Source organism: Cydia strobilella, chromosome 24 (assembly GCF_947568885.1).
Source record: "Cydia strobilella chromosome 24, ilCydStro3.1, whole genome shotgun sequence".
NCBI classification, from domain to species: domain Eukaryota; kingdom Metazoa; phylum Arthropoda; class Insecta; order Lepidoptera; family Tortricidae; genus Cydia; species Cydia strobilella.
Window position 1 is genome coordinate 4650846 of NC_086064.1, and position 27780 is coordinate 4678625.

At 43.8% G+C, this 27780-nt stretch overlaps 1 protein-coding gene and 1 long non-coding RNA gene across 2 annotated transcripts in view; one reads left to right on the forward strand and one right to left on the reverse strand.

Annotated features, from left to right (window-relative positions):
* LOC134752418 (E3 ubiquitin-protein ligase COP1-like) overlaps window positions 1-27525 on the forward strand; it is a 40380-nt gene extending 12855 nt beyond the window's left edge. The window contains exons 3-22 of the mRNA XM_063688128.1: window positions 12697-12904; window positions 13471-13644; window positions 13697-13935; window positions 13988-14080; window positions 14133-14225; window positions 14278-14371; window positions 14424-14532; window positions 14679-14806; window positions 15981-16073; window positions 17170-17279; window positions 18722-18939; window positions 19933-20055; window positions 20521-20695; window positions 20913-20986; window positions 21490-21656; window positions 22122-22312; window positions 23783-23938; window positions 24839-24920; window positions 25448-25643; window positions 27102-27525. Coding sequence (XP_063544198.1) covers window positions 12697-12904; window positions 13471-13644; window positions 13697-13935; window positions 13988-14080; window positions 14133-14225; window positions 14278-14371; window positions 14424-14532; window positions 14679-14806; window positions 15981-16073; window positions 17170-17279; window positions 18722-18939; window positions 19933-20055; window positions 20521-20695; window positions 20913-20986; window positions 21490-21656; window positions 22122-22312; window positions 23783-23938; window positions 24839-24920; window positions 25448-25643; window positions 27102-27241 — 2863 coding nt within the window. The 3' untranslated portion in view covers window positions 27242-27525. The remainder of the gene's footprint in view (window positions 1-12696; window positions 12905-13470; window positions 13645-13696; window positions 13936-13987; window positions 14081-14132; window positions 14226-14277; window positions 14372-14423; window positions 14533-14678; window positions 14807-15980; window positions 16074-17169; window positions 17280-18721; window positions 18940-19932; window positions 20056-20520; window positions 20696-20912; window positions 20987-21489; window positions 21657-22121; window positions 22313-23782; window positions 23939-24838; window positions 24921-25447; window positions 25644-27101) is intronic.
* On the reverse strand, window positions 5738-5967 carry LOC134752206 (uncharacterized). Its single transcript, XR_010128739.1, has 2 exons — window positions 5862-5967; window positions 5738-5824 (listed from the first exon to the last, which is right to left on the reverse strand). It is a non-coding gene; the product is annotated as an uncharacterized LOC134752206 (long non-coding RNA).
* Window positions 27526-27780: the final 255 nt, after the last annotated feature.

The window sequence follows — 27780 nt, forward strand, 5'->3', positions numbered from 1 at the left end:
TTCTTCTACGGTTCTGGTTCGGCTCTGTCGGTAACTGCCTCTATCAGCTCCGAGTTTTTTAAGCGGTATACCCAAGCTGTTGCTTTGTAGCGGACTTGTGGTATCTGTCACGTTAACTTACCTGTGTTAACTATCGTGTGTCGGGACTGTATTTCGGGCGGGTGGGTTACGCTATATTATGTTTTTATACGGATTTATCTTTTAATAAAAATAAAAACAACTTTAAGATGAAATAACCTGAGTCCTCTCGAGCGATTGAGCTCTTACGCGAGTTTTTGAGTTGGGCGCCAGATGTAATGTTGTCACACGCGTCGGGACGAGTGTGGCAGCATGTACGATCTCCCTCGGTCCAGACGGGACCTCGGGTTATGTCTCGACAGCTCAGGGATGAGAGGACAGAGGGGTGAGTAAAGAAACACTGATTTATATCTCTACAATCTACGGGCTTTTATGCCGGTTTATTTATAATAGGATCAAACGGGTATGCTAGAGCCTACGCTAATGCGCACGGGACGGGATCCCTTATTCGGGATGTTAATGACGGGCGCGAATCCCTAATCTATCCGCGACAACCATGCGGGGTTGTGCTGACCCTCGGAACGGTCGGTAGGGCCAGGCTTACGGTGTACGGAACGGGATCGGGGTTGTACCGAAGGGATAGAGTGCTAACGCGTAACCACACACTGCGCTACTATTCCTTCGGGCGGAGTGACGGGATCTCGGGGCAAGGACAGTGTGCTGGGCGTCTACCACGCTCCCGGCACTACTGTCCCCAAGGGTAAGGTATAGAATCCTCTAGCAAGGTACCCGGGCTGACGCGTGAACCACACACCGCTCAACGTACCGAGGAAGAGGGGGAAGGAGTCTCTAGGGAGCTGACGCGTGAACCACACACCGCTCAGCTAGAGTGCAGTGCCCCTAGCAGCCGATCCGCGACTGCGAAGAACACTGCCCGATCGCTGCGAGTGCGCGGGGTTATATACGGTTCGGCGCGCGGGGTGCGCGGCGCGGTCGGCGGTGGGGCGCGGCGCTCGGACAGGCGGCCGGTTCTGCGTGGCTGTGTTGTGGTGCCGCCTTGTATGTGTGCGTGCTGTGGCGCGTCATCACAGTATAAGTACTAAATAGGAGCAAAAAATAGATATATATATATTTTTTTAATAACCTGTAGTGTCCCACTGCTGGGCAAAGTTGTTGAGCTGTTTCCGGCCAGTTATTAGTGAAGGTGTCTAAGTCGTCCCGCCATCTCCGCCTGGGCCTGCCACGTCCGCGCTTCTTTTGCGGCATCCACTTGGTGGCTATACATTTGGAATTAATAAAATACTCCTTTTAATTCGAACACGGTATAAGAAGCTCATAATGATAATACCATTTTTAAAATTTTGTATTTTGCATTTCTGTATTTTTGACCTGTGTAATTATGAATAAAAATATAAACAGATTAGAAAAGAAAATTAAACGATTAAAAATGATTATCGTTCCTTTTTAAAATTATTTAATATATTACAGTGACACATATGTAGACAGAGATTTTTACTAGCACGAACGAGGCAACGCTAGTGACTTCCTTCCGAGATTTAGTTCATCGATATCGTATATTATCGATATCTTATAACTGCCATAATAATGTTATAAATATAAACAAATGTGGCATGTTTGAAAATAAAGGATCAAGAATATTATTGATACTGTATCTACATAGTAGAATAGAATAGAATAAAATTTTATTCGTAAGCACAAACAAAGAAAAGACATTACATAATATAAAAGAAAACATAAAATAAGATTAAAGTGCCACGAAATGGCCTCACACACGTTACATTAGTACTTAATTTTAAAAAAACTTCATGACATATACACCAAGATTGGTTTACAAATTGCCATCACCAATAAAACCATCACACAGGTTTTCTTACATGATTCTCGAAGTACACTACCAATTTCTTTCCCATATTTTAGGGTGTCAAACTTCTTCGTCAATGTAGGCAATGGTTGTGTGGCTTTAAGACTCATAATAATATTTTCGTAAAAAATAAGTGTGTTCCTTCACTATGGTACTTTTTATATTGTACCGATATTTAGAGAAAGATTTACGGTCGTTTTACGATTCTTTTACTGAAAATTGTGGTAAAAACTGATGTTTTAAGGCACTCTCGAAAGTACCGGGAAATCCCAATTCCATTCTTGCCTGGTACCGAAAATCCCGGTTCTTTGAAACAGTACCGGTTCTGCAATCCCTATTTGCCAGTGAAACAAATTCGCATAATTTTTGTCGTTACAGTGTTAGCTGTGATAACGAATTAGCGTTAATTTAAAGTATTATCTCATAAAAAGTTTCTCAAGCTACTCTTAAATTTTCCGTCGGAGGGTTCGTCTATCAAATCTTTGGGTTGTCGACTAGTCGCTCGTAGGCTTCAAGACACGCTGGTTTGGCCTGCAGCAAGTGCCATGCGACAAGGGATAGCTCTAATACATTCTGTTGAGCGAATCAACCTGCCAGAGACGTTTACTTTCTAAAACGACGACATCTGTCTGTCTGTCTGATAAGTTTAGACAAGCTGAAATACTAAAACTCGAGTGCGTGCGACCGATCTTGTACAATCTACTGTGTAAATGCTGGGAAGCGGGAGATGTGCCTCAGGATATGCGTGATGCCAACATCGTCACATTATACAAGGGGAAAGGTGATCGCGGCGAATGCAACAACTACCGTGGCATCTCCCTTTTGAGCATTGTTGGCAAGCTTTTTGGTCAAGTCATTCTATCAAGACTCCAAAGGCTTGCAGAAGGCATTTACCCTGAGTCACAGTGTAGCTTCCGCTTCGAGCGTTCCACAGTAGATATGATTTTCACACTTCGCCAGATACAGGAGAAGTGTCGTGAACAAAAGACCCCCTTGGTTATGGCTTTCGTTGATCTTAACAAGGCCTTCGACACGGTCAGCCGGGAGGGCTTGTACACAGCACTCGAGAGCATTGGGTGTCCATCTAAGCTCCTGAGGCTAGTCGCATCGTTCCACGATAACATGAAAGGCTCAGTAGTCTTTAATGGTATGTCATCAGAGCCGTTCGTTGTTTCCAGGGGAGTGCATCAGGGCTGCGTCTTGGCTCCTACCCTGTTTGGTATTTACTTCTCGCTTATTTTACATACCGCTTTCGGCGATAACTAACAGGGTATCCATCTGCACACGAGGGCCGACGGAAAGATATTTAACATCTCTCTCCTCAAGTCAAAAATAAACTGTGAGGATCTTTTCGTTGACAGCCTCCTATATGCCGATGAAGCAGCCTTCATTGCTAACTTTGAACGCGAGCTCCAGTCAATGGTGAATCAATTCTCACAGGCATGTTCCCTGTTTGCCATGTCCATTAACACGAGGAAGACCGGTTGTGCTTGCACATGGTACTTTTGTGGCACCAGCGATTTCACTCAATGGCACGCAGTTAGAAGTAGTTGACAGATTTTGCTACCTAGGGTCGACCGTAACGAACAACCTCTCGCTTGATGCGGAGGTCGACATACGTATCGGCAAAGCGGTGACCACGTTAGGGAAGTTTAGTACTCGAGTATGGCAAAACAAGCACCTTACAACAAAGACCAAAATGTTGGTCTTTCAGGCTTCTATATTAAGCATACTCTTGTACGGCGCAGAAACCTGGACGACGTATGCAAAAATAAAACGTCGTATAAACTCTTTCTACATACGTTGCCTTCGTAAGATCTTAGGAATCTCATGGCAAGCCAGGGTGACAAACGAAAGGGTTCTAGAAATAGCACAGTTGCCTAGCCCAACCGCGTTTCTCAAACAGAGACGCCGGCGTTGGCTAGGCCATGCACAGGATGGAACCCTCTCGATTACCTCGTCGTGTTCTTCTTGGTGCGTTTGCGAATGCAAAACGTAACATTGGGAGGCCATTGCTTCGCTTTAAAGATTGCGCAAAGAGGGACTGATTGCCTTCCATATCGACCACCGAGACTGGGAGAGGCTCGCAGAACAGCGGACGGAATGGCGCAAACGTGTTGTGGAAGTCGGAATTTTTTTTCGATGAGACTTGGTTCGCCGCACTCGCTGACAAGAGGAAAAAACGAAGACAAGGCGTCTCAGTACCGTTTTCAGCAAATCTCTCTTGTCAGGCCTGTGGTAGACCATGTCGGTCTCGCATCGGTCTATTCAATCACCAAAAACTGTCTCTCCGGTGTTACACCATAAATCGTCTGCAATAGACGCAAAGGCCAATGATGGTGATGATGAAGTTTAGACAAATGTATAAAGTAGTTCATCATTATTTCGTAACAAATCAAAGGTGAGGCGACAGCGGCTGGGAAAAGTCAATATAGTTTTTTTTTAACTTGCGACTTGACTTATAAAGAAATCTTTTTGTATTTTATTTGTATTACGCTTACAAAGTCATTATACCTAAAATGTAGCGTTTTAAAGTATCCTTTTTATGTAATATTTAACATACGGTTGGTAACCGTTAGGTTGGTAAGAAAGGGTTGCCAATTTTCGGCAATAATATAGAAAACACACATAATATGTTTTGGATAGCCTAGTAAATACTCAGAAGGCTATAATTTCGAGTTTCTACTGCCACGTTATCATGCGGTATCAAATATTATGCCACGCCGAGGTCACGCCGCCGCTGCCGTTTAAAAAAATCATCGGACGCCGCCGCCGATCGCCACACATTTGCCATCGGCGCACATCTCTAGTAGTACCTTGGGCAGTAAATAAGAAATCCTCAGATTTTGACAATTGCAAGTGATCTGAGACATTTCTTAACATTCGTGAAACGGAAAACGATCCGTGCAAAGAGTCATCGGACCCGACATCGCTTCCGATTGCAAGTCTTCCGGCGACAGGATGGATGTAATAAGACTTTATTGAAATAAAGGGAAAGAAGTCTCCCTCGAATTATCTCGCTCAACACGTTTTTTGGGTCGAGAACGCACTCGTGTTTAATGTCTCAAGTGTTTTTCCGTTTCGATTAATCAAATCGATATCGAGTCGAAAATTACTATGAAGTCGAGTAATACCAAATAGTCTAACCCGTTCGTATAAAAATACCGCAAATCGATGTACAGGTTAGCCGTTTGGCACACACATACGAAACAACATTTTTGACCCGCAGTTCCTAAAAAAATTTCGCTAAAACATTTCTTTTTTTGTATGAAAAAAAAAATTTTTTTTTCCAAAACCTATCGAGTGTGGTATCATACGAAAGGGCTTTTTGAGGCGATTGTAAAAATATTAATAAAAATTAAAAAAAAATTGTTCATGATATTATTTTCAAAATTGCTTTCTTGGGGTTCGATATCAAGATATTACGTATCATTTGTGGTATATTGTACAAAGAAAGAGTTTCGACCTCTAGTATGCGTGTGCCAAACGGCTAACCTGTACATCGATTTGCGGTATTCCTTTGAAATTGGGGTCGAGCGGCTTCCGCTAAAAGATATATGTAATTGTAAATATGTAACTCCGTAAAAGATAGATAAAGTATAAGGAAAATACGTGCCTCGGAATATGAATAAAAAGTTATACTCGAATATGGCCTATACTCGGGCGGGTAGATGGCTTTGACTAGAGATGCAACGAATATTCGGCCACTATTCGATATCCGGCCTATTCGGCCACAATTTCACTATTCGTCCGAATACCGAATAGTACGTTACCACTTAGGTAACACAAACAGTTTTAAAAGTCAAAATGATAAAACTCTCTACAAACATTTTTTACACACACGACGAAAACTAACGCACCGCAATGTCCGCAATCCAATACGCACTGCGTGCAGAATAAGCGCAATTTCTATCAAAGACATGCCTACAGCGAGAAACAAGTTGCAACTTGCACAGCGCACGCACGCGCGCGTTCGAATTTACTTCATTTAAGGTAAAACTTCTAGCCGAATAATCGGCGGCCGAATAAAATAATATTCGGTATTCGGCCATGCCACTATTCGTTGCATCTCTAGCTTTGACACCGTTTGATATTCAACAATTTTAACACATATCAGTGGGATAACATGGGTCAAAGTCATATGGCGTTCTAAAAATAATCACTGACAGGACTATTGTAGTACTATTAGTTATTCTGTGGTAGTTATTAGGTTCTACCTTTTTTATGAATCGGTTTAAAATTGGCCGTTTTTAAGAGATCCGATAGATGGCAGTAAATTGACTGTGGCCATAGAGAAATATAATTATAGAAAGAGCGATAACTCCATACATGAGTTATCGCGCCTTATGTCGTAGTCGACAACTAGTGTCAAATAGCCACAACTCTCTGTACTGCTACTCGACTCTAGATGTCGAATATGTCGCGATTGTCTGATTCTGATTCTGACTGAGGAAAAGTGTATTGCTCAACACTTTATAACAAATATTATTAAAAGCAGAAGGAGTTGAAAATAGAGTTTCTGTTACTCTGGTTATAATATTAGCTGAAAATCGTTGAGCATTGGACCTTTTTGTTTGCCTCTACATCTAATGTCGAGTCGAGTAGCAGTACTGAGAGTTCCGCTACTTGACGCTAGATGTTGACTACGAAATAAAGCGCGTTTTGGTATGAAAACTGATGTATGGAGCTACCACTCTTTCTTTACTTAAATTTCCCTATGCTGTGGCTACAAAATTTACTATGATAATAACACTCTATACTATCTATTCTCTTTGGTAATAGTAAGCGCTGGCAACAATAGTGTTATCTTCCGGTAGTTCCAGTTTTGTTTTCAATTCTCAGTTCTGGAATTGAAAACAAAATTACAAAATAAAGACAAGCTCAAATGAGGCCAGCAGTGGGCCAACACGTAGTGGATTGCTGACTTCAGAGGTATCAAATATCGTGTGAAGTTTCTAGTTCTACTCGTACTCGCCATTTCAGTTCCACGTTCAATTTCGACACAGTGCCATCATATTTCTGAAAAAAAAAGACATCTCGAAAAAAAAATCGAAATGGAGTTTGAAGCTTTGATGAAAATAATTGAAGACATGCCAGACATTGATAATTACCCTCCAAATTGGAGGTTACGGCTCTGGGGGTTTTGTTTTAGGCATACAAGAGAACAATTTGAAGCGATGGCAAAAAAACACGCTGTAAGTACCGATGACAAACCCGTAACAATCTTCCAAAATATGAAACTGTATGAAAAGTGCCACCTTGAAGAAGATTTGACCTTTTTCATCCACGCGTTCTTTAAATACGGTAACATAAGCAAGGTAATGAGAGCAGCCGGGGAGACTGCGTCGGCAGTCATTAAAAAGAAATGTGAGTTTTATCAAATTCAAATATCACCAGGGCCTAAGCTGACTTATGTACTGACTGTCTCGTGTGGTACGGGCCTTTCCAGTACATGCTGCTACTGTGATCTTGAAGGAAAATATCCAAGGAATTTTGACATATTCCTCATTCTTCAAACAGGAACTGCCATTGATAATGCAGCACCAAATCTTCTGTGGCTTGATTCCGAGTAAAACATCAAAAGTCATCATCAGAAACATTCTGGAGTCAATTGCAGAGATTTTAAACATGGAAATGTTTGTTAAACTTTTAGAACCTGAAAAGAAGAGGGAATTGATGAGCAAAACTGTTAGCGATGTGCGTTTGTCTTCAAGGAGGTATGTTTTTAGAGCGATTGAGAGCACAGTAGATGAGGATGATGTGAAGTTAGATATGCTGACTAAAGAGGGGATCCTGCTGGAGCAAGGTAGTGAGTTCATACTCACGGCCACTACTGCTGCGCTTGCGGACAAGCTTAAAGGTATAAACTCTCTCTTCTCTTTGAAATATTCAGTGGCAGTAGCACAGTAGCAGAACCAAGGTTCTCTTTATATTAGATCTATAAGATGTATTTTTAGATTTTAAGGTGGATAAGATGTGTTTTCAAGTTTTAAGATATTTAATATGTGTGTGTGCTTTTGAAGTATTTAGTGGCAATAGCAAAACCATACTTATCAATATGTTAAGGTGTATCTGTGTCATGTCACTGGAGCCATCAAGATATTACATTTCCAATTTATGATTTGGTTAGATTTCAGATTTATCAGAGAAAATCACTTGTTTTAATGTTTTATATAAGATTGCGTGAAAGTTAATATTATCTTAATTATAGACTAATTTCTTTATTGAATGTCTGTCTAAAAGTTGATTTGCCAGTATAAGCTGTGTTTTTTTACCCCAGATATTAGAATGTTTCTTATTACCTTGTCATTTCTATAAAATACTTGAAAGCTTTTGGTTTTAAATAAAATAGAGGTGTCTATCTTATCTACGTAGGTAGTATGTAGTTTCTCATTGTAATAATATGTACTTGTTTGTTTTACATGTACCATTATAATTTTCCTTTTAATAAAGAATTGTGTATTGATGTTTGTTTTTTATTTTTTTCTTATTTTTAATCTTTATCAATGATCTTCGTAAAGCTACAAAGTCTAAAACTATACTTTTTGCGGATGATACAACCGTCATAGGAGACAAAACCACCTTACATACGAGTCAATTATCAATGACGCATTGATAGACATAAATAATTGGATACTTGATTATAATCAACTTATCAATCTGAGTAAAACACAGTATATTCTAGCTAGAACGATGCCTTGATAAGTTGATAGTATAAAACAAAGTCGCTTTCCGCTGTCTGTAGGTCTGTCGCTATGTATTTATTTTATTTTATCTTTATTGCACAAAAAAGAATTCCAATGGTACAAAAGGCGGACTTAATTCTATGAGGCATTCTCTACCAGTCAACCTTCGGGCAAAGCAGAGAATTTGTAGGCGGTGCAACATAGTGATTACATATATACAAGTATACCTAAATAATGCATAGGCATACCCATACATACATATATCGGTATATATAATATTCATATAAATACATACATACAAATACATAAGATATCAGATGTAACTTGCAAAACAGAAACACTAAGAATTCATCAAAGTACTCACGCATGTATGCGTATCTTTAAAACTACGCAACGGATTTTGATGCGTTTTTTAACCGACTTTAAGATTTCAAAGGAGGAGGTTCTCAATTTCGGTTGTTTTTTTTTTTTTTTTTAAATGTTTGTTACTCCATAACTCCGTCATTTCTGGACCGATTTTGAAAATTCTTTTTTTGATTGTAAGTATATACATACAGATTGGTCCCGTTTTTGTCAAAAAGCAGTTCTGGTGATGAGATCCATGATGAATCGAGGGAACTCCTTAAATGTTAAAGGCATACATATAGTGATTTTAGTATTTTCATCAACAAATCAAGCACTTACATATAAAAAAGTGACATTTGATGAAGTGAAACTGCTGATGATGATCAGAACGGAACTCTTCAATGACGCATAGTTCACGTTTGGCGATTTGTTTTTAAGACATATTTTTGTTAAGCTCGAGTTCTAATGATGAGACCCACGAGGAACCGAGGGAACTCCTCAAATGTGAAAGGCATACATATAGTGACTTTTGTATTTTCATCAACAAATCCAGTATTTACATTTAAAAAAGTGACATTTGATGAAGTGGAAACTGCTGATAATGATCAGAATGGAACTCTTCAATGACACATAGTTCACGTTTGGTGATTTGTTCTCTTCCTTATGGACCCAGACCTAAACTTGGACCGGGACTCGGACCCGGACCCGGGTCTGAACATGTACCCCAACTTGGACCCGGACCTGTCCGAACTCTGACCCAAACTTGGACCCGTACAGCCGGACACGGACCCGGACTCTGATCCGGACCAAGACCCGGACCCGGAAATGCTACTAGAAAAGTGGGTTAGGTGGGTGGTTGGGTTTTGAACTGCGATTCTCACAGAACAGAACTGCTATCAGAAAAGTAGGTTAGGTTAGAGCTGTGACCCTTACAGAAACGAAATGCTATCAGAAAAGTAAGTTAGGTTAGGTTAGAACTGCGACCCTTACAAAAACGAAATGCTACTAGAAAAGTAGGTGGTTTTACCTCCTTTTCTACATAATTAGGCAAAAGACGCTGTCTTTTTCATTTAATTGTCTGGAATCTAAGAGTGCACCATCAGCAATAAGTGAACTTTCAGCGGCCCCATTGAAGTCGGTTTTTTTTCTTAAAAATTATTTTTAAATAGATAAAGTGATTCAAGAGGAAGGTTTATATGTAATAATTCGTAAAGGTTTTGTGTAAATTAGTTGAACTACCCGTGCGAAGCCGGGGCGGGTCGCTAGTATTAAAATATAAATAGTTTATTCGTGGCAAAAATATACAGATAAAAAAGAGGAACAAAAACAAACTTACACATAACATTACAACGCTTAAGAGACCATCAACGTGCTCACTAGCGCCACTGCTAAATAATTGTGATTATTTAGCAGTGGCGGTATAAAAGGGGGCCGCTACGTACTGTATTTTGTATTTAAGCACCTTTTGAATACATTATAACAGTTTTTACGTTGCTGGATTCGTCATATTATGCGTCCAAAGTTAATATAAGTTAAGTTAATACGGTTTTTTCGAGTTCGTAGATCGACGAATCCAGCAGCATAAATACTAGTTTGATGTATTCAAATGGCTTAAATACAAAATACAGACGTAGCGGCCCCCTTTTTTAAATATCTGTCGTTAAATTTACATAATCACAATTAATTAGCAGTGGCGCTAGTGAGCACGTTGATGGGCTCATAACATAACATTACATTTCATGACACATCTTCTATCTATCTATAAATATATAACACGCGAGGCCGATTTTTGTTTATTCCATCACATCTACAGTTATGGTTCGATTTTAATAAATTATATGTCATTAGATTCGTCTCATGCTACAGATTTGCAATAAGCTCTTAGTTTTTTTATTTTTTCCCGAAAAAATACTAAAAAGTTAATTTGAAAAAATGTACCACGTGACCTTTGTTCTAACTTGAGATTGAATTGAATTCAAACCTATATCCAATGTATGTAAGGTATCCAATCCATTCAAATATTTGTTTTGAGACTGCAACATGCATACATCACACTAAAAATTATATTAAAACACCATAAAATTTTATTATTGTGTTTGACAACATGTCAGACATGTGTCATCCACATCGTACTCATCAAAATGACACATGTTTATTTTATTGTTGCTTTGGCACATAGAAGGTAGGATCCTATAGAAGTAGCGTACCGCGTGCGCCCGTGAGGGACAGAATTTGTAGCCCACCAGGCCACCATAAACCATACAAATCGGTGGGGAAAAGCATCTATATTTACTTCAAAAATCACGTACGGCGAGGTTTGTTCTTATGAGGATGTTAAATGATGTCGGATCTTTAAGGTAAACGGTCAGCCAATGGGGTTGGCAACTGTCAAAGGTTTGCAGAGATGGCGCCATCATAGCTTGCCCCTTTTTCTATAAGATTTGGCTTAAAGGACTGGCATCCAGGGCATTAAAAAAACAAAAATTTGACACAATTCTAGGGATTGACAGGGTAAGCTATGCTGGCGCCCTCTGTTAATTATTTCGACCGGCCAACCCCATTTTCCGCATCGGTCCGCGCCCTTGGTGCAGTGCGGCGTATGTGCGATCGTGTGTAAAATCCGTAACAGACTACCGCACCGTACCGCGATCTTGGTGCGCCACACCCATAAGTGAGAGCGAGAAAGAGAATATCTCGAAAAGCCGTATTGGTGCGGTCAAAATATCTCTTTCTCGCTCTAACTTATAGCTGCGTCCTTAACGTATGTACAGTGACAACCTTGCACACTATCGATACGTGCGCCGCACCGCACCAAGGCTGCGGTGAGTTGTGGTAGTCTCTAAAGGCTTTTACGATAGTCTGTTAAATACGGCCATAATATTTCTTTCGCGCTCTAACTTATAGCTGCGTCCTTAACGTACGTACGGTGACTACCTTGCGCACTATCGATACGTGCGCCGCATCGCACCAAGGTCGCGGTGAGGTGTGGTAGTCTCTGACGGCTTTTAAGATAGTCTGTTAAATACGGTTATAAAGCGGCTAACACATTACCGCACCGCACCAAGGTCATTGTGTGACGCACCCATAAGTAAGAGCGAGAAAGTACTCTTACTTATAGGTGCATCGCACAATGACCAGTGCGGTGCGGTAATGTGTTAGGCGCTTAAGGTGGGCTGCCGTACGCCGAGAGCGAGAAAGAGATATTTTGACAGTACCAAGGTCGCGGTCCAGTCGTTGTACATACTTTCAAAAAAGTAAATTAAAAAAAAACTAAATTAGGTTGAACTTTTCATCACAGATGATATTTATATTTATATCTGTGCCGAGTTAGCTTGTTTTGACTTCGTTCTTAAGCCACGTATTCATTATAAACATTTTTAAAATAATTTTTACAAGCAGAAACGTCTGCAAAGTGCTATTAAGCTTAGAATAAATTTAAAAGTGGATAAATTACTGCCTTGGGTGAGACTTGAACTCATCCAAATCCAGAATCCGCGAGTTCAAGTCTCACCCAAGGCAGTAATTTTTCCACTTTCGGCGAATTGTTCAACGAACGCTATTAGCGCGAACACACAGGAGCTTGCAGTGCCGTCTACAGCTACACGTTGGCGCTATTTTACACGTAATCTTACGTTACACCCGTCTGGACCCGGCTTAATAAATACGTGTCTAGACAAGTCGAACTCTTTGTGAGCGTATAGTCAGTAGTCAGTAATAAATATGTTTCTAAAAAGGAAATGTTTGTCAAAAACTTATTATTTTCAGACGGTGTCCAAAATGCGGCGCAGCAGTCGCCAGCCGCGACCACATGTTCCCAAACTTCATGCTCAACGAGCTGGTCGCACGGCGGAGGCTGCGCGCCGCTCGGCCTCCCTCGCAGGCCTCCGAGGGGGGCGATGCGGCGAGGCTACGGGCGTTACTAGCGGCAGAGAGCGCAAGACTAGCTATGCCTGATGTCGAGCTTATGTTAGAGGTGAGTTGGCGGCCTCTACAGGCCTTGACGCCTAAGGCCGCGTTCCTAAACTTCATGATCAACGAACTGGTCGCGTGACGTAGGCCTCCGAGGGGGGCGATGCTGTGAGGTTCAGGGCATTACTAGCGGCGGAGAGCGCGAGGCTAGCTGTGCCTGATGTCGAGCTTATGTTAGAGCTGAGTCCCGCGGCCTCTACAGGCTTCACCGCTAGGTTACCGGCGCTACTGTTCCTAAACTCAGTGATGTTAGAGGTATTATGAAGACAATCTAGGGTTATCACTCAATTTATTATCAGTTTCCAATCGTTACTCATGAAATAAAACTATGAAAACGGGTGTCACCCGTTGACCACGAACGCTGTAAAGGGTTCGAAACGTCGGGATGTATTATAAATTCAATATACGCGATATAATCAATTTTCATAGTTTTATTTCATCAGTTCCCAATGTTTAGAATTTATTGTCAAGTGCTAACAATGATGCTTTTGCTATAATTTTAAATTCCTCTTTGTAGTGCGGCATGTATCGTTTGTTTACGAATGGTACTAGGTTTTATGTCTTATCCAGGTGCTAACGCGGCGAAAGCGTCTGCTCGAAGCCGAATCAGCGGCCGCGCACCACCGTCTCCTGTACGAGTTCCTTGCACAGCTGCACCGGCATCGTCAGCAGCAGCTCCAACAACTCGCTCGTGAAGCGGCACTTGTTCAAACTGACATGGAGCACGTGGCCGGCACGCTGCGGGTGAGTACAGTGACCAGTACTCCACCGTCTCCTGTACGAGTTCCTTGCACAGCTGCACCGGCATCGTCAGCAGCAGCTCCAACAACTCGCTCGTGAAGCGGCACTTGTTCAAGCTGACATGGAGCACGTGGCCGGCACGCTGCGGTCGAGTACAGTGACCAGTACTCCACCGTCTCCTGTACGAGTTCCTTGCACAGCTGCACCGGCATCGTCAGCAGCAAGCTCCAACAACTCGCTCGGGAAGCGGCACTTGTTCAAGCTGACATGGAGCACGTGGCCGGCACGCTGCGGGTGAGTACAGTGACCAGTACTCCACCGTCTCCTGTACGAGTTCCTTGCACAGCTGCACCGGCATCGTCAGCAGCAGCTCCAACAACTCGCTCGTGAAGCGGCACTTGTTCAAGCTGACATGGAGCACGTGGCCGGCACGCTGCGGGTGAGTACAGTGACCAGTACTCCACCGTCTCCTGTACGAGTTCCTTGCACAGCTGCACCGGCATCGTCAGCAGCAGCTCCAACAACTCGCTCGTGAAGCGGCACTTGTTCAAGCTGACATGGAGCACGTGGCCGGCACGCTGCGGGTGAGTACAGTGACCAGTACTCCACCGTCTCCTGTACGAGTTCCTTGCACAGCTGCACCGGCATCGTCAGCAGCAAGCTCCAACAACTCGCTCGGGAAGCGGCACTTGTTCAAGCTGACATGGAGCACGTGGCCGGCACGCTGCGGGTGAGTACAGTGACCAGTACTCCACCGTCTCCTGTACGAGTTCCTTGCACAGCTGCACCGGCATCGTCAGCAGCAGCTCCAACAACTCGCTCGTGAAGCGGCACTTGTTCAAGCTGACATGGAGCACGTGGCCGGCACGCTGCGGGTGAGTACAGTGACCAGTACTCCACCGTCTCCTGTACGAGTTCCTTGCACAGCTGCACCGGCATCGTCAGCAGCAGCTCCAACAACTCGCTCGTGAAGCGGCACTTGTTCAAGCTGACATGGAGCACGTGGCCGGCACGCTGCGGGTGAGTACAGTGACCAGTACTCCACCGTCTCCTGTACGAGTTCCTTGCACAGCTGCACCGGCATCGTCAGCAGCAGCTCCAACAACTCGCTCGTGAAGCGGCACTTGTTCAAGCTGACATGGAGGACGTGGCCGGCACGCTGCGGGTGAGTACAGTGACCAGTACTCCACCGTCTCCTGTACTAGTTCCTTGCGCAGCTGCACCGGCATCGTCAGCAGCAGCTCCAACAACTCGCTCGTGAAGCGGCACTTGTTCAAGCTGACATGGAGCACGTGGCCGGCACGCGGCGGGTGAGTACAGTGACCAGTACTCCACCGTCTCAATAGAGAAACACAGGTAAAATACACAAAACTAGGAGGATATAACCAAACGGAGCAGCCATTAAAAGGCATTCCCTTCTGTCGAAAATAGTTGGCCATTGGTCATACACAATGTATGGACTGACGTTTATCTGACATAGGTATTTTGACGTTACGTATACATTTGACGTTCCCCTCCCCCGCGAAAATTGGCAGAATTTTTTGTATAGCAAATTACAGACGTTGGCGGCTCCGTTTGGTTATATCCTCCTAGACAAAAGGTGCAACGAAATGGCCTCATCTAAGCATGTTGCTGGCGACTTCCAGCTCTGATCTTATCATGTGACCGTGAGACGAAACACAAGCTCCCTAAGAAAGATTTACACCCGCGACCTAACCGTGACTACGTAACCCGTGGCAAAAATGCCGAGACCGAGACAACGCTACGAACAGTACGAACGAATAGGGTTGGCTGGTCAAGTACAGATGGCGCCAGCATAGGTTTTACCTGTCAATCTTACGAAAAGTGTCAAATTGTCATTTCTGGCTTATAGAATCAAACCCAGGCCATAAAATTAAAAAAAAAATGACAATTTGACACTTTTCGTAAGATTGACAGGTAAAACCTATGCTGGCGCCATCTGTACTTGACCAGCCAACCCTATTCGTTCGTACTATTCGTAGCGTTGTCTCAGTCTCGGCATTTTTGCCACGGGTTACGTAGTCACGGTTAGGTCGCGGGTGTTCGGCGCAAATATACTGGCGCCATAAATATATCACTACACCTTATAAAACAGTCCCCTGACGCGTCTGTCTGCTTGTATGTAAGCGATAAACTCAAAAACTACTGAGCGGATTTTCATGCTGTTTTCACCTATCAATAGAGTGATTCTTGAAGAAGGTTTAGGTGTATAATTTGCTAACCCGTGCGAAGCCGGGGCGGGTCGCTAGTTGTATATTTTAACCGAACGTTGCTAATTCCAATATTATTATGATGATGGTGTTAATGGATGCTCACAGGATTTGAAAGCGGGCGCGGCGGGCCTGGCCTCATTTCCTTCGGAAGACGGCGAGTCCGGACCGGCGTCTGACGCTGTTAGAGCTCTGAGAAAGGTGAGATTTCCTATTGTTTTCTATGTCATGACACAATAAAAATAAATCCTGAATTTAGGAAGTATGTTAATTAGTTTGTGCCCTACCTGAGGACCTTATAAAGAGGTCTGATAAAAAAACCGGATAGGTGCGAGTCGGACCCGCCCACCGAGGGTTCCGTACTTTTTAGTATTTGTTGTTATAGCGGCAACAGAAATAAATCATCTGTGAAATTTTCAACTGTCTAGCCATCATGATTCATGATATACAGCCTGGTGCCAGACAGACAGACGGACGGACAGACGGACAGAGGAGTCTTAGTAATAGGGTCCCTTTTTTACCCTTTGGGTACGGAACCCTAAAAATCTCCCGATTTTTGAATGGAGGCAGCGCATAGTCGGTTATTAAAAGGTCTTTTGCCCAGCAGTGGGCTTCTTTCGTCAGATTAGATGAACTTTAAACAGCTTCTCGCTAATCGACGCTGATCGTCGATTCGTGGTCCTCATGATTTTAAATCTCCTCGGCGTTAAATAAATGAGTCATTTTCAACCAAAAGGGTACTTATTGTCGCTTATCAGTAAGGCGCTATTGCCATATACCTTCAATTAGAAATCAACCTTATCGACAAGCGACAATGTGGTACCTTTTGGTTGAAAACGTCACAAATATTCAAGCAGGCATATTACAATGCGCTTATGAACGTCAAATAAAGCCACGCCGGCTCTAACCCTACACCTCTACCTCGAGAAGATTTTTTTTTTATACCACGTCGGTGGCAATCAAGCATACGACCCGCCTGATGGTAAGCAGTTACCGTAGCCTATGGACGCCTGCAACACCGGAGATATTACACGCGCGTTGCCGACCCTAACACTCCTCTCCCTCGTCGAGCTCTGGCAACCTTACTCACCGGCAGGAACACAACACTATGAGTAGGGTCTAGTGTTATTTGGCTGCGATTTTCTGTAAGGTGGAGGTACTTCCCCAGTTGGGCTCTGCTCTAGATCTGAAATTTAAATCCCCCCTCAATTGGAGGAGGGTATCCAAATATGTGACACATCTTTTCAAAACATTACATCTTATAATTAACATAGTCATAATTATCATGCCTTTTTAGGAACTAACAGAGCTGGCTGGTTCCGTCTCAGACAGCGCGGCGGCGCCACCGTCGCCGGACGACGAGGAGGGCTTCGCTGGCGCCGCGGGCGAGAACCCGTTACACAACAGGTAAGTATCTACTTAAAAAAGTTTAACAGTATAAAATATATGCACGTCCAGTATAACAAGAGCGTTTTCACATTGCCCGATCCGATATCGGATATCGGATGGAAGTAATACGTAAGACATATGTGTTTTACTGTATTTATTTATTCATTTTATAAATCATTATTACTAAAAAACCGGTCAAGTGCGAGTCGGACTCGCGCTCCAAGGGTCTCGCGCTACATTACACAATTTAAAAAATGTATTTTTTATGTCATATCAAAAACTAAGTAATTAAGTAATCAAGTACTTGACTGCACATTTCTAATAGATTTTCCTGTAATCTATAGGTAAAGAACTATTTTGTGTATTTTTTTTTAATTTTAGACCCAGTAGTTTCGGAGATTAAGGGGAGGGAGAATGGTCATTTTTTGCCTATTTTCTTGAATAACTTCTAAATTGTTTATCCTAAAATTATAAAAAATATATATTTGAGATTCGCACAATCAGCTCTGTTATTTGATATGTAACACAAAGGGTTTTTGATATGTAGTTTGAAAAACTTTATTTTTTAATTTTCTCATTTACCAATTTTCTCATTAAAAGTGGGGGCCATGTTTAAAATTAATTTGTTTACGTTACATGTCCGTCTTTGGGTCACAAACTTACATATGTATACCAAATTTCAACTTAATTGGTCCAGTAGTTTCGGAGAAAATAGGCTGTGACAGACGGACAGACAGACAGACGCACGAGTGATCCTATAAGGAGTATAAGGGTTCGGTTTTTTCCTTTTGAGGTACGGAACCCTAAAAACGATAGATAACGCATGTGATGCCACATACACTCTCCTAGAGCTGTTTTTCTCATAAACAGACAGACGGGGCGGGGGACTTTGTTTTATAAGGTGTAGTGTGTGGGGTCCCTTTGTTTAACATAATTATTGAAGTCATAATGTCAGGTGAATTGTCATATTATCATTAGTCATAATTCTGAAACCGTTAACTTTTCAGGATTCTCCTCAGGTTATCCTATAGATAGGTTAAGTAAGGTTTGTTTTATGGCAATCCTGAAAAGTTACGCGTTTCTGAGAAAAATCAAATTATGACTAACGAAAATGTGGACAAACAATACATTATGACTTAAAACTATATGGGAAACAATAGAGACCGCGTCGCGTTCGGGAAAGCACCAACAGTCTCGTGAGCCTGCTAGTGCAGTATGGAGGCACGGGAATTTCATTCACTTTACTTTGTCTGTTACTAACATTATTTCTATGGACTACGTTTGATGCATGTAAATTGAACTGAATAGCTACTACTAAATACCCAAGTTCTTTTAATATAATCTTTCGTCAGAGCTATCGCACCGATGTTCCGATCGTTTGTCGTTTCTTACTCGACGCTGAATTTTCCCATTTTTATTTAAACTAACAAATCGCTACTGACACCAGTTCTTTATTCTAGCACGTTCAACAGATGGCGCCGCCTGGTGGCACACTTCGAGGACTTCGTGCAGTGCTACTTCGCGCACCGAGCGGACGAGCTGTACTTCCCCGCGCCCGCTGGCACGCCCGCTCCGCTTGTGACGTCTGCGCCGTCGTTCACGACCGTGGCCTCAGTCACTACCGTGGCTGGGCACGATGACCAGGTCCCGGATAACGATCCTACCAGTAAGAACACTACTTGATACTTCCCCGCGCCCGCTGTCACGCGTGCTCCGCTCGTGACGTCCGCGCCGTCGGTTACGACCGTGGCCTCGGTCACTACCGTGGATGGGCACGATGACTAGGTCCCGGATAACGATCCTACCAGTAAGAACACTACTTGATACTTCCCCGCGCCCGCTGTCACGCGTGCTCCGCTCGTGACGTCCGCGCCGTCGTTCACGACCGTGGCCTCAGTCACTACCGTGGCTGGGCACGATGACCAGGTCCCGGATAACGATCCTACCAGTAAGAACACTACTTGATACTTCCCCGCGCCCGCTGTCACGCGTGCTCCGCTCGTGACGTCCGCGCCGTCGGTTACGACCGTGGCCTCGGTCACTACCGTGGATGGGCACGATGACTAGGTCCCGGATAACGATCCTACCAGTAAGAACACTACTTGATACTTCCCCGCGCCCGCTGTCACGCGTGCTCCGCTCGTGACGTCCGCGCCGTCGTTCACGACCGTGGCCTCAGTCACTACCGTGGCTGGGCACGATGACCAGGTCCCGGATAACGATCCTACCAGTAAGAACACTACTTGATACTTCCCCGCGCCCGCTGGCACGCGTGCTCCGCTCGTGACGTCCGCGCCGTCGGTTACGACCGTGGCCTCGGTCACTACCGTGGATGGGCACGATGACTAGGTCCCGGATAACGATCCTACCAGTAAGAACACTACTTGATACTTCCCCGCGCCCGCTGTCACGCGTGCTCCGCTCGTGACGTCCGCGCCGTCGTTCACGACCGTGGCCTCAGTCACTACCGTGGCTGGGCACGATGACCAGGTCCCGGATAACGATCCTACCAGTAAGAACACTACTTGATACTTCCCCGCGCCCGCTGGCACGCGTGCTCCGCTCGTGACGTCCGCGCCGTCGGTTACGACCGTGGCCTCGGTCACTACCGTGGATGGGCACGATGACTAGGTCCCGGATAACGATCCTACCAGTAAGAACACTACTTGATACTTCCCCGCGCCCGCTGTCACGCGTGCTCCGCTCGTGACGTCCGCGCCGTCGTTCACGACCGTGGCCTCAGTCACTACCGTGGCTGGGCACGATGACCAGGTCCCGGATAACGATCCTACCAGTAAGAACACTACTTGATACTTCCCCGCGCCCGCTGTCACGCGTGCTCCGCTCGTGACGTCCGCGCAGTCGGTCACGACCGTGGCCTCGGTCACTACCGTGGATGGGCACGATGACTAGGTCCCGGATAACGATCCTACCAGTAAGGACACTATTTGCTACTTTTCCGCGCCCCCAGTCACGCTCGCTCCGCTCGTGACGTCCGCGCAGTCGGTCACTACCGTGGATGGGCACGATGACCAGGTCCCGGATAACGATCCTATCAGTAAGGACACTATTTGCTACTTTCCCGCGTCCGCTCCGCTTCTGACGTCCGCGCTGTTGGTCACGACTGTGGCTGGGCACTATGACCAGGTCCCGGACAACGATCCTACGAGTAAGTACAGTAAGCCTTTTCACATTGACTGACCCGATACTTTAGATTTAGATTTTCACAACAAAATATTTATCATAACTTTTTTTTCAGCCGCAATAAAACCGTCATTTGTGAACGGTGACCAACGGTTGCCCGAAAGTTCCCCCACCGAGGCGCCCCGCGCGCCGCCCGCCCCCTCCCCCTCCGCCACCCTCAGCAAGGGGGAGGGCGGGGGAGGGGGCTTAGACGCCTTTAGAGAGGATCTCGTTGCCTTCACTAGATATAGGTTAGTCAAGTTCACTCTTTAATGGTTCCCAGAGTGTTGCCAAATGATTTTGTTGTATTTCTTCACATGTTTAAAACAAGGACTAAGTATAGCGATTCTTGGAGTTTTGTTAGTTAATTTTTAGGAGGTCACAGCTCACAGAGCCTCAAGTAACAAGTTTTCGTTTTTTAAACCAAAACCGCGTTTTCCTGAAGCTTAAATTTTCTTTTATTTTTAGGGCGCTGAGGCCGCTAGCTACACTATCTTATTCCAGCGACGCCATTAATTATTCTACTATCGTATCTACTATAGGTTAGTATGGTTTATAATTTTATTTATTTTCAATTTAATTCACAAGCATCTTCATACAATTTAATACGACGCCTCTACCCGTGACTTCGTCTACGTAGAAATCGTTCAACAGCCCCACTGTATATAGGTACTTTCTCCACTTCATCACTTTATTATTTGAATACTATTTCCTGGAGAGTGTATAAGGGAGAGGTAGAAACGGGAGTTGGAAGGGGCAGACCAGACCTCGGCGGACTTTCTCTGATCAGATCGGGGAAATCCTGAATAAAGGCCAGGTCAAGAGCACCCTAAACCGGCGAGCGTGTATGAGGAATGTTATGAAAGTGAAGGAAGCGAAAGAGGTATGTCAGGATCGTAGCAAGTGGAAATCCGTGGTCTGTGGTGGGAAATAGGCGTGATTATATGTATGTATGTATGTATTTCCTGGACAAAAAGTATTCTATGGTTTATAAACTATCATGTGCGGAATATATATATATATATATATATATATCCGTTTCCAGAGTTCGACAAAGATGAAGAATTCTTCGCCATTGCCGGCGTGACGAAGCGCATCAAGGTGTTCGAATACGAAGCCGTGGTTCGTGACGCCGTGGACGTGCACTACCCCTGCGCTGAGATGCAGTGCGCTCATAAAATTAGCTGTGTATCTTGGAACGCGTATCATAAGGTAGTGTATATTGCATAAAAGTAATACGAGGCCGTAGTTCGGGACGCCGTGGATGTGCACTACCCCTGCGCTGAGATGAACGCGTATCATAAGGTACCGTGTTTATCTTTCATCTACCTCGTCTGTTCGATGACTAAATAGGCACTCTTGACGGTGATAATGAATGAATGAATGAAGTTTTTTAATGACAGACCGCGCTTTACGTAAAACTTAGTTGGGTAGTCGCCCAGCCGAAGTTAAGTCTAACTTGGTTGGATAAAGTGACCGAAAACTAGAGCTATACTTTTTTCATATTCGTTCCAAAAAACAACCGTTTAGTTTTTTGGAACGAAATTGAAAAAAATATTTTCTTCTGAGCTGCTATTGTAGGTGTAGTGTCATTCTTTTATGAAAATAAGTTTGATATCACAAAATAATTGTCGAAAAAACAAACGTAAAATTGATGATGAATTGTTTGTCGTACAGAATGTGCTGGCGTCAGCAGACTACGAAGGCACAGTAGCGGTATGGGACGCGGGCACCGGCCAGCGCACGCGAGCGCTACTCGAGCACGACAAGCGCTGCTGGTCGGTGCACTTCAACCGTGCCGATGTGCGGCTACTAGCTAGTGGGTCCGACGACGCGCGCGTCAAGCTGTGGGCGCTCAACGCCGAGAGGTAAGAGTCACTCGAGCGCTACTCGCTGATAGTTCGTTGTAATGAGTAGACTACGAAGACACAGTAGCAATTTGGCACGCGGGCACCGGTGAGCGCACACGAGCACTACTCGAGCACGGCAAGCAATGCTGGTCCGTGCACTTCCCCGTGCCGAGTGTGTGGAGGTCTGTCTACTAGCTAGTGGGTCCGACGACGCGCGCGTCAAGCTGTGGGTGCTCAACGCCGAGAGGTAAGAGTCACTCGAGCGCTACTCGCTGATAGTTTTTTGTACAGAATGAGCAGACTGCGAAGGCACAGTAGCAGTATGGCACGCGGGCACCGGTGAGCGCACACGAGCGCTACTCGAGCACGGCAAGCAATGCTGGTCCGTGCACTTCCCCGTGCCGAGTGTGTGGAGGTCTGTCTACTAGCTAGTGGGTCCGACGACGCGCGCGTCAAGCTGTGGGCGCTCAACGCCGAGAGGTAAGAGTCACTCGAGCGCTACTCGCTGATAGTTTGTTGTACAGAATGAGCAGACTGCGAAGGCACAGTAGCAGTATGGCACGCAGGCACCGGTGAGCGCACACGAGCGCTACTCGAGCACGGCAAGCAATGCTGGTCCGTGCACTTCCCCGTGCCGAGTGTGTGGAGGTCTGTCTACTAGCTAGTGGGTCCGACGACGCGCGCGTCAAGCTGTGGGCGTTCAATGTCGAGAGGTAACAGACACACGAGCGCTACTTGATAGCGCCATTGGTCCGTGGATCAACCGTGCCAACGTGCAGCTGCTAGCTAGTGAGTCCGGCGACGCCGAGAGGTAACAGACACACGAGCGCTACTGGTCCGTGCATCAACCGTGCCGACGTCTGATACCTAGTCCGACGCGCATCACGCTATGTGCGCTCAACACACGAGCGCTACTCGAGCACAACAATCGCTAACGAGAGGTAGGAGGTCCTTTTGTCAATGTATACTGTGTTCAGCAAGCGCTTCTTGTCCATACAGATTATTAATAAATATAGGGCTAAAGCTAAAGCACGGCTTTTTAACTTGTTCCTATACATTTATTTAATTATTCTATTTTAATGGGTTGGTCCCTAACCTCCTTTCATGGTGATTAGAAAGTAACACATACTCTTGCGAACATTGGTTCTCAGCCGGATGACAAACATTTACAAATAAATACAAATAATTTATTATCATAACCTCGTGAGTCTAAATGTACATTAAAATGTACATATTCATTGCAATCTAATTTGAACCTTTCATGAAACAAATAAAGTAGCATTTCTTTTGTTTCACTGCGTTGTAAAACAAACGAAATTCGTTCCAATTTACTTATAGAACAAGGTTCAAATTAAAAATTGAAAAACTTTCTATGGTGGGTCTTACGAGGATATAGGTATCATTTTATCACTATGATGTAAAGAAAATGTGAAAACGGGATAAGAAGATATTGGCAGTTTAAATATCTAAGTCATTAACTTTTCCCAGATCAGTGGCAACACTAGAAGCACGCTTCAACGTGTGCTGCGTGCGTTTCAACCCGCGCTCGTCCTGCCACCTGGCGTTCGGGTCGGCCGACCACTGCGTGCATTACTACGACCTCAGGGCCCCCAGGGCGCCACTGGCCGTCTTCAGGGACCACAGGTACCTTATGACCGACGACCCTTCAACGTGGCAAGTGTAGATGAGAGGGACAGAGATAACACGAGTGCATCGTGCGCTAGCGCATATTACACATGACTCAGTCAGGAACAAACATCCGTGCTCATCAAACAAATGAATGGCCTTACCAGGATTTGAACCCGGGACCATCGGCTTTATAGGCAGGGTAAAAGTAAAAGATAAAAGAAAAAAGGCTTTATAGTAAAAGATAAAAGATATTTATTCGTGACGATCACAACACAAGTACGAACATGTACAGACAACAACAGCAAGAAAAGAAGAAATCATCAAGTGTGCATCACGAAATGGACCTAACCCCAACTCAGCACAATGTTGGCTATAAAGCCAGCGCTGGTCTTCCGTAGGGCCCATTCGGTGATGCCGCGACAGATAACAAAGATACGATATTAAAACATTACAAAAATACACACAAGGAATAATTACAAACATATTAACCAAACCAAAAATACAAGAAAAAAAAAATATTTAAGAAACAAACAAAGCCATAGACAATTAATAATTATGAATGCGACCATACCATTTGTCAAAAACCAGCTTGCAGCTGCTAGCGCCAGCGGCTACTGGCGAAACTAAAGTTAGTCTAGTCACTACCCACTAGGCCAGACACAGACAGGTCGTCAATAATGACAGCCGGGTTAGCACATGATTGGCGCGACAGTATCTCGCCGCGAGATAGACTAACCATTCCTCTCTAATTAATGCAATTAGAAAAAGACGGGCAGTCTATCTCGCGGCGAGATACTGTCGCGTCAATCATAGGCTTGGCCTAGAGACGTGTTGGTGTTTATCTGTATATACTATGTATTTTTCTGTTTTTTTGGCCTTAAGTTATTTTATTAACACTACTCATATTGTGAACAGGAAAGCGGTGTCGTACGTGAAGTTCCTCGACGCACGAACGCTCGTGTCCGCCTCAACAGACTCACAACTTAAACTATGGAAGGTACGACAGCATTTTTGAACTCTCTGTTTTTCTCTCTACTGAAATCTGACGTTCCGTGGTCAGTTGTGAACGCCATGTGCCACGGCCCGCCACGTTTATAAAATGTGTCTATGTTATTTAAAATGGTAAGTACAGATGTAGTGCATAATTATTTTCCATCGTATTTTCACGGAAACGTACGAACGTGTCTTGCTATTTCAGTCAGTCTCGGTACAAAACTACTGAGGTTGACTGAAGTAGCATGACATATACGAACGTTTCCGAGAAAATACGAAGGAAAACAATTATACACTACATCTGTATACATTGAAAGGTATAAGGAAATTATTAAATTGTTTTACTTTTCATAAAAACATAAGCTCTCTAAAAAGTCTATTCCATATATAAAATCCAAATAGCTCTCTATGTATGAATTTACTCCTTTCTGGTTAAAGTGACATTAAAAAAAAACACATTTTACATCGTTTTTCATAAAATAGTCTTACGCAGACCTGACAAATTGATTGACTGAGATATGAAATTATTAGGTGGAATCCCCCCGCTGCGTCCGCTCCTTCACCGGGCACGCGAACGAGAAGAACTTTGTAGGCCTCGCGACGGAGGCCAGCGGCCGCTACGTGGCCTGCGGCTCCGAGAACAATGCGCTGTACGTGTACTACGCGGGCCTGTCCAAGCCCCTGCTCGCGCACCGCTTCGACGCCGTGCGGGGGTTCCTGGAGAGAGGTGGGTTCATGCACAACTTGTAGGCCTCCCACCGGGGCCGGCGGCCGCTACGTGGCCTGCGCAACTTTAAGGACAGCGATATAACAAGTTGCTTGCTCATATCAAAGAAAAATATAACTCCGTAATAGATGGATACAGTGTAAGGAAAAAACGTGCCTCGAAAATCAAGAAAATTTGATTCTCACTCAGATGGCGCCACTACCTTTGGCCTACTCTCGTATAGATGGCGTTGACGGTTTCGTTTGTTATTTAACAATTTTAACGCATTTCAGTGAAAAAACATGGGTCAAAATCATATAAAAATAATTAATGCAAATAAAAAAATCATTTATCCATATATAAAAACATTTTATCGTATTTTTATACATCTTCATTTTTAGTTTTAATCGTGTGTCGGTAGATGGCAGTGAATTTTACTGTGGTTACAAAATTTACTATGACAGTACCTCTCTATCCTATTATATCCTCTTTGCTCATATTTACAGCTTTCCGAGTACTAAAATCTCGCAATTTCAGTTCAGGTGAAAGCGTAATGATTAATCAAGGGAAAATATATATTCTCAACAGCGACAGTATCTTGATATGACAGTGATTTTCTACTTTCAGATATACTGCTTTCTTGCTGCCAACGTGTCATAATTACAAATGTATGATTTAAAAAACTGTAATAGATGTCATATATTAAAGAAAAAGTGACGAAGCCCTCCAGTGGTGAAGGCCGGATTCGAACCGGCGTCTTTAGCTATCGCGGCTAACGCCATGAACCTCTAGGCCACCTCGCCACGGCGGTACCCGTCCCAATTTCTCGATTATATGCCATCTTAGTAAGACTAGGCGTCTTTGACCAGCTCTAAGGGCAAGCGCGCACCGCTTGCACCTCCTAAACGAATTCCTTACGGAATTACGTTATAGCGAGAGAGACTGGTGCTGCCATCTATGAACAAGTTTGGGAACAAATCAATTTATTATACTCAAAGATAGATATAACTCCGTAATAGATGGATACAGTCTAAGGAAAAAACGTGCCTCGAAAATCAAGAAAATTTGATTCTCGCTCAGAGGGCGCTACTAGCTTTGGCCTACAGTCGTATAGATGGCGTTGACGGTTTCGTTTGTTATTTAACAATTTTAACGCATCTCAGTGAAAGAACATGGGTCAAAATCATAAAAATAATTAATGCAAATAAAAAAAATCATTTATCCATATTTATATTAATACATTTTATCGTATTTTTATAAATTTTCATTTTTAGTTTTAAAGTGTGTCGATAGATGGCAGTGAATTTACTGTGGTTACAAAATGTACTATGACAGTACCGCTCTAGTTACTCTATGTTATATTTATAAAATAAATAAAAACAAGTCAAAATATTTAATAAAATAATTTGGTTTGTTCCCAAACTCGTTTACAAATGTATATTTTCTTCTTCATAATTATGAATGAATGTTAATGTTCAGGTACCGGTGGCGAGAGGCGGGAGGACGAGCCGTCAGAGTTCGTCTCGGCGGTGTGCTGGCGCCGCGCGCCGCCTTCAGAGAGACAAGTACTCCTCGCCGCTAACAGCCAGGGCACAATCAAAGTACTAGAACTTGTCTAGTCTGCCTAGGTTTCCTCCTGGAACTAATGTAAGGTCTTCAAAAACTGTAGGTTTTGAAAGGGTCTTAGAGTAAGGCCCACACGCCACGCTTTTTAAGCTCTCGTGCGAATGGAGCCTAAGCGTCCTGTTGCACGGTAATCGCTTACCATCAGGCCTGTGTGCTTGATTGTTTATCGACATGGTATGAAAAAGAAACGTGGCCGTAGTTATGTAGAGATCTTACAGAATACACTACCGCAGTAAAATGGAGACGATGAGTTCAACCAAAACTTTTAAGAAACAAATTACTAAATTCATCGTAACTTATAATATTACCCTCGTGCCAAAACCGGATACTTCGAATAATCGGGAAGTAGAGAAATAACCGTGAAAGATAATGCATAAAATAGAAGTAATATTGAGGAACAAAATTATCATGGTTCTACTATTATTTAACTCTTCTATCTGATCATGTTACATACTGACTAACTTACGCTGGCTTGACTCACAGATCTAGAATAACGGCCGAATTTCACCTTCCCATATAAACGGAGTTTCGT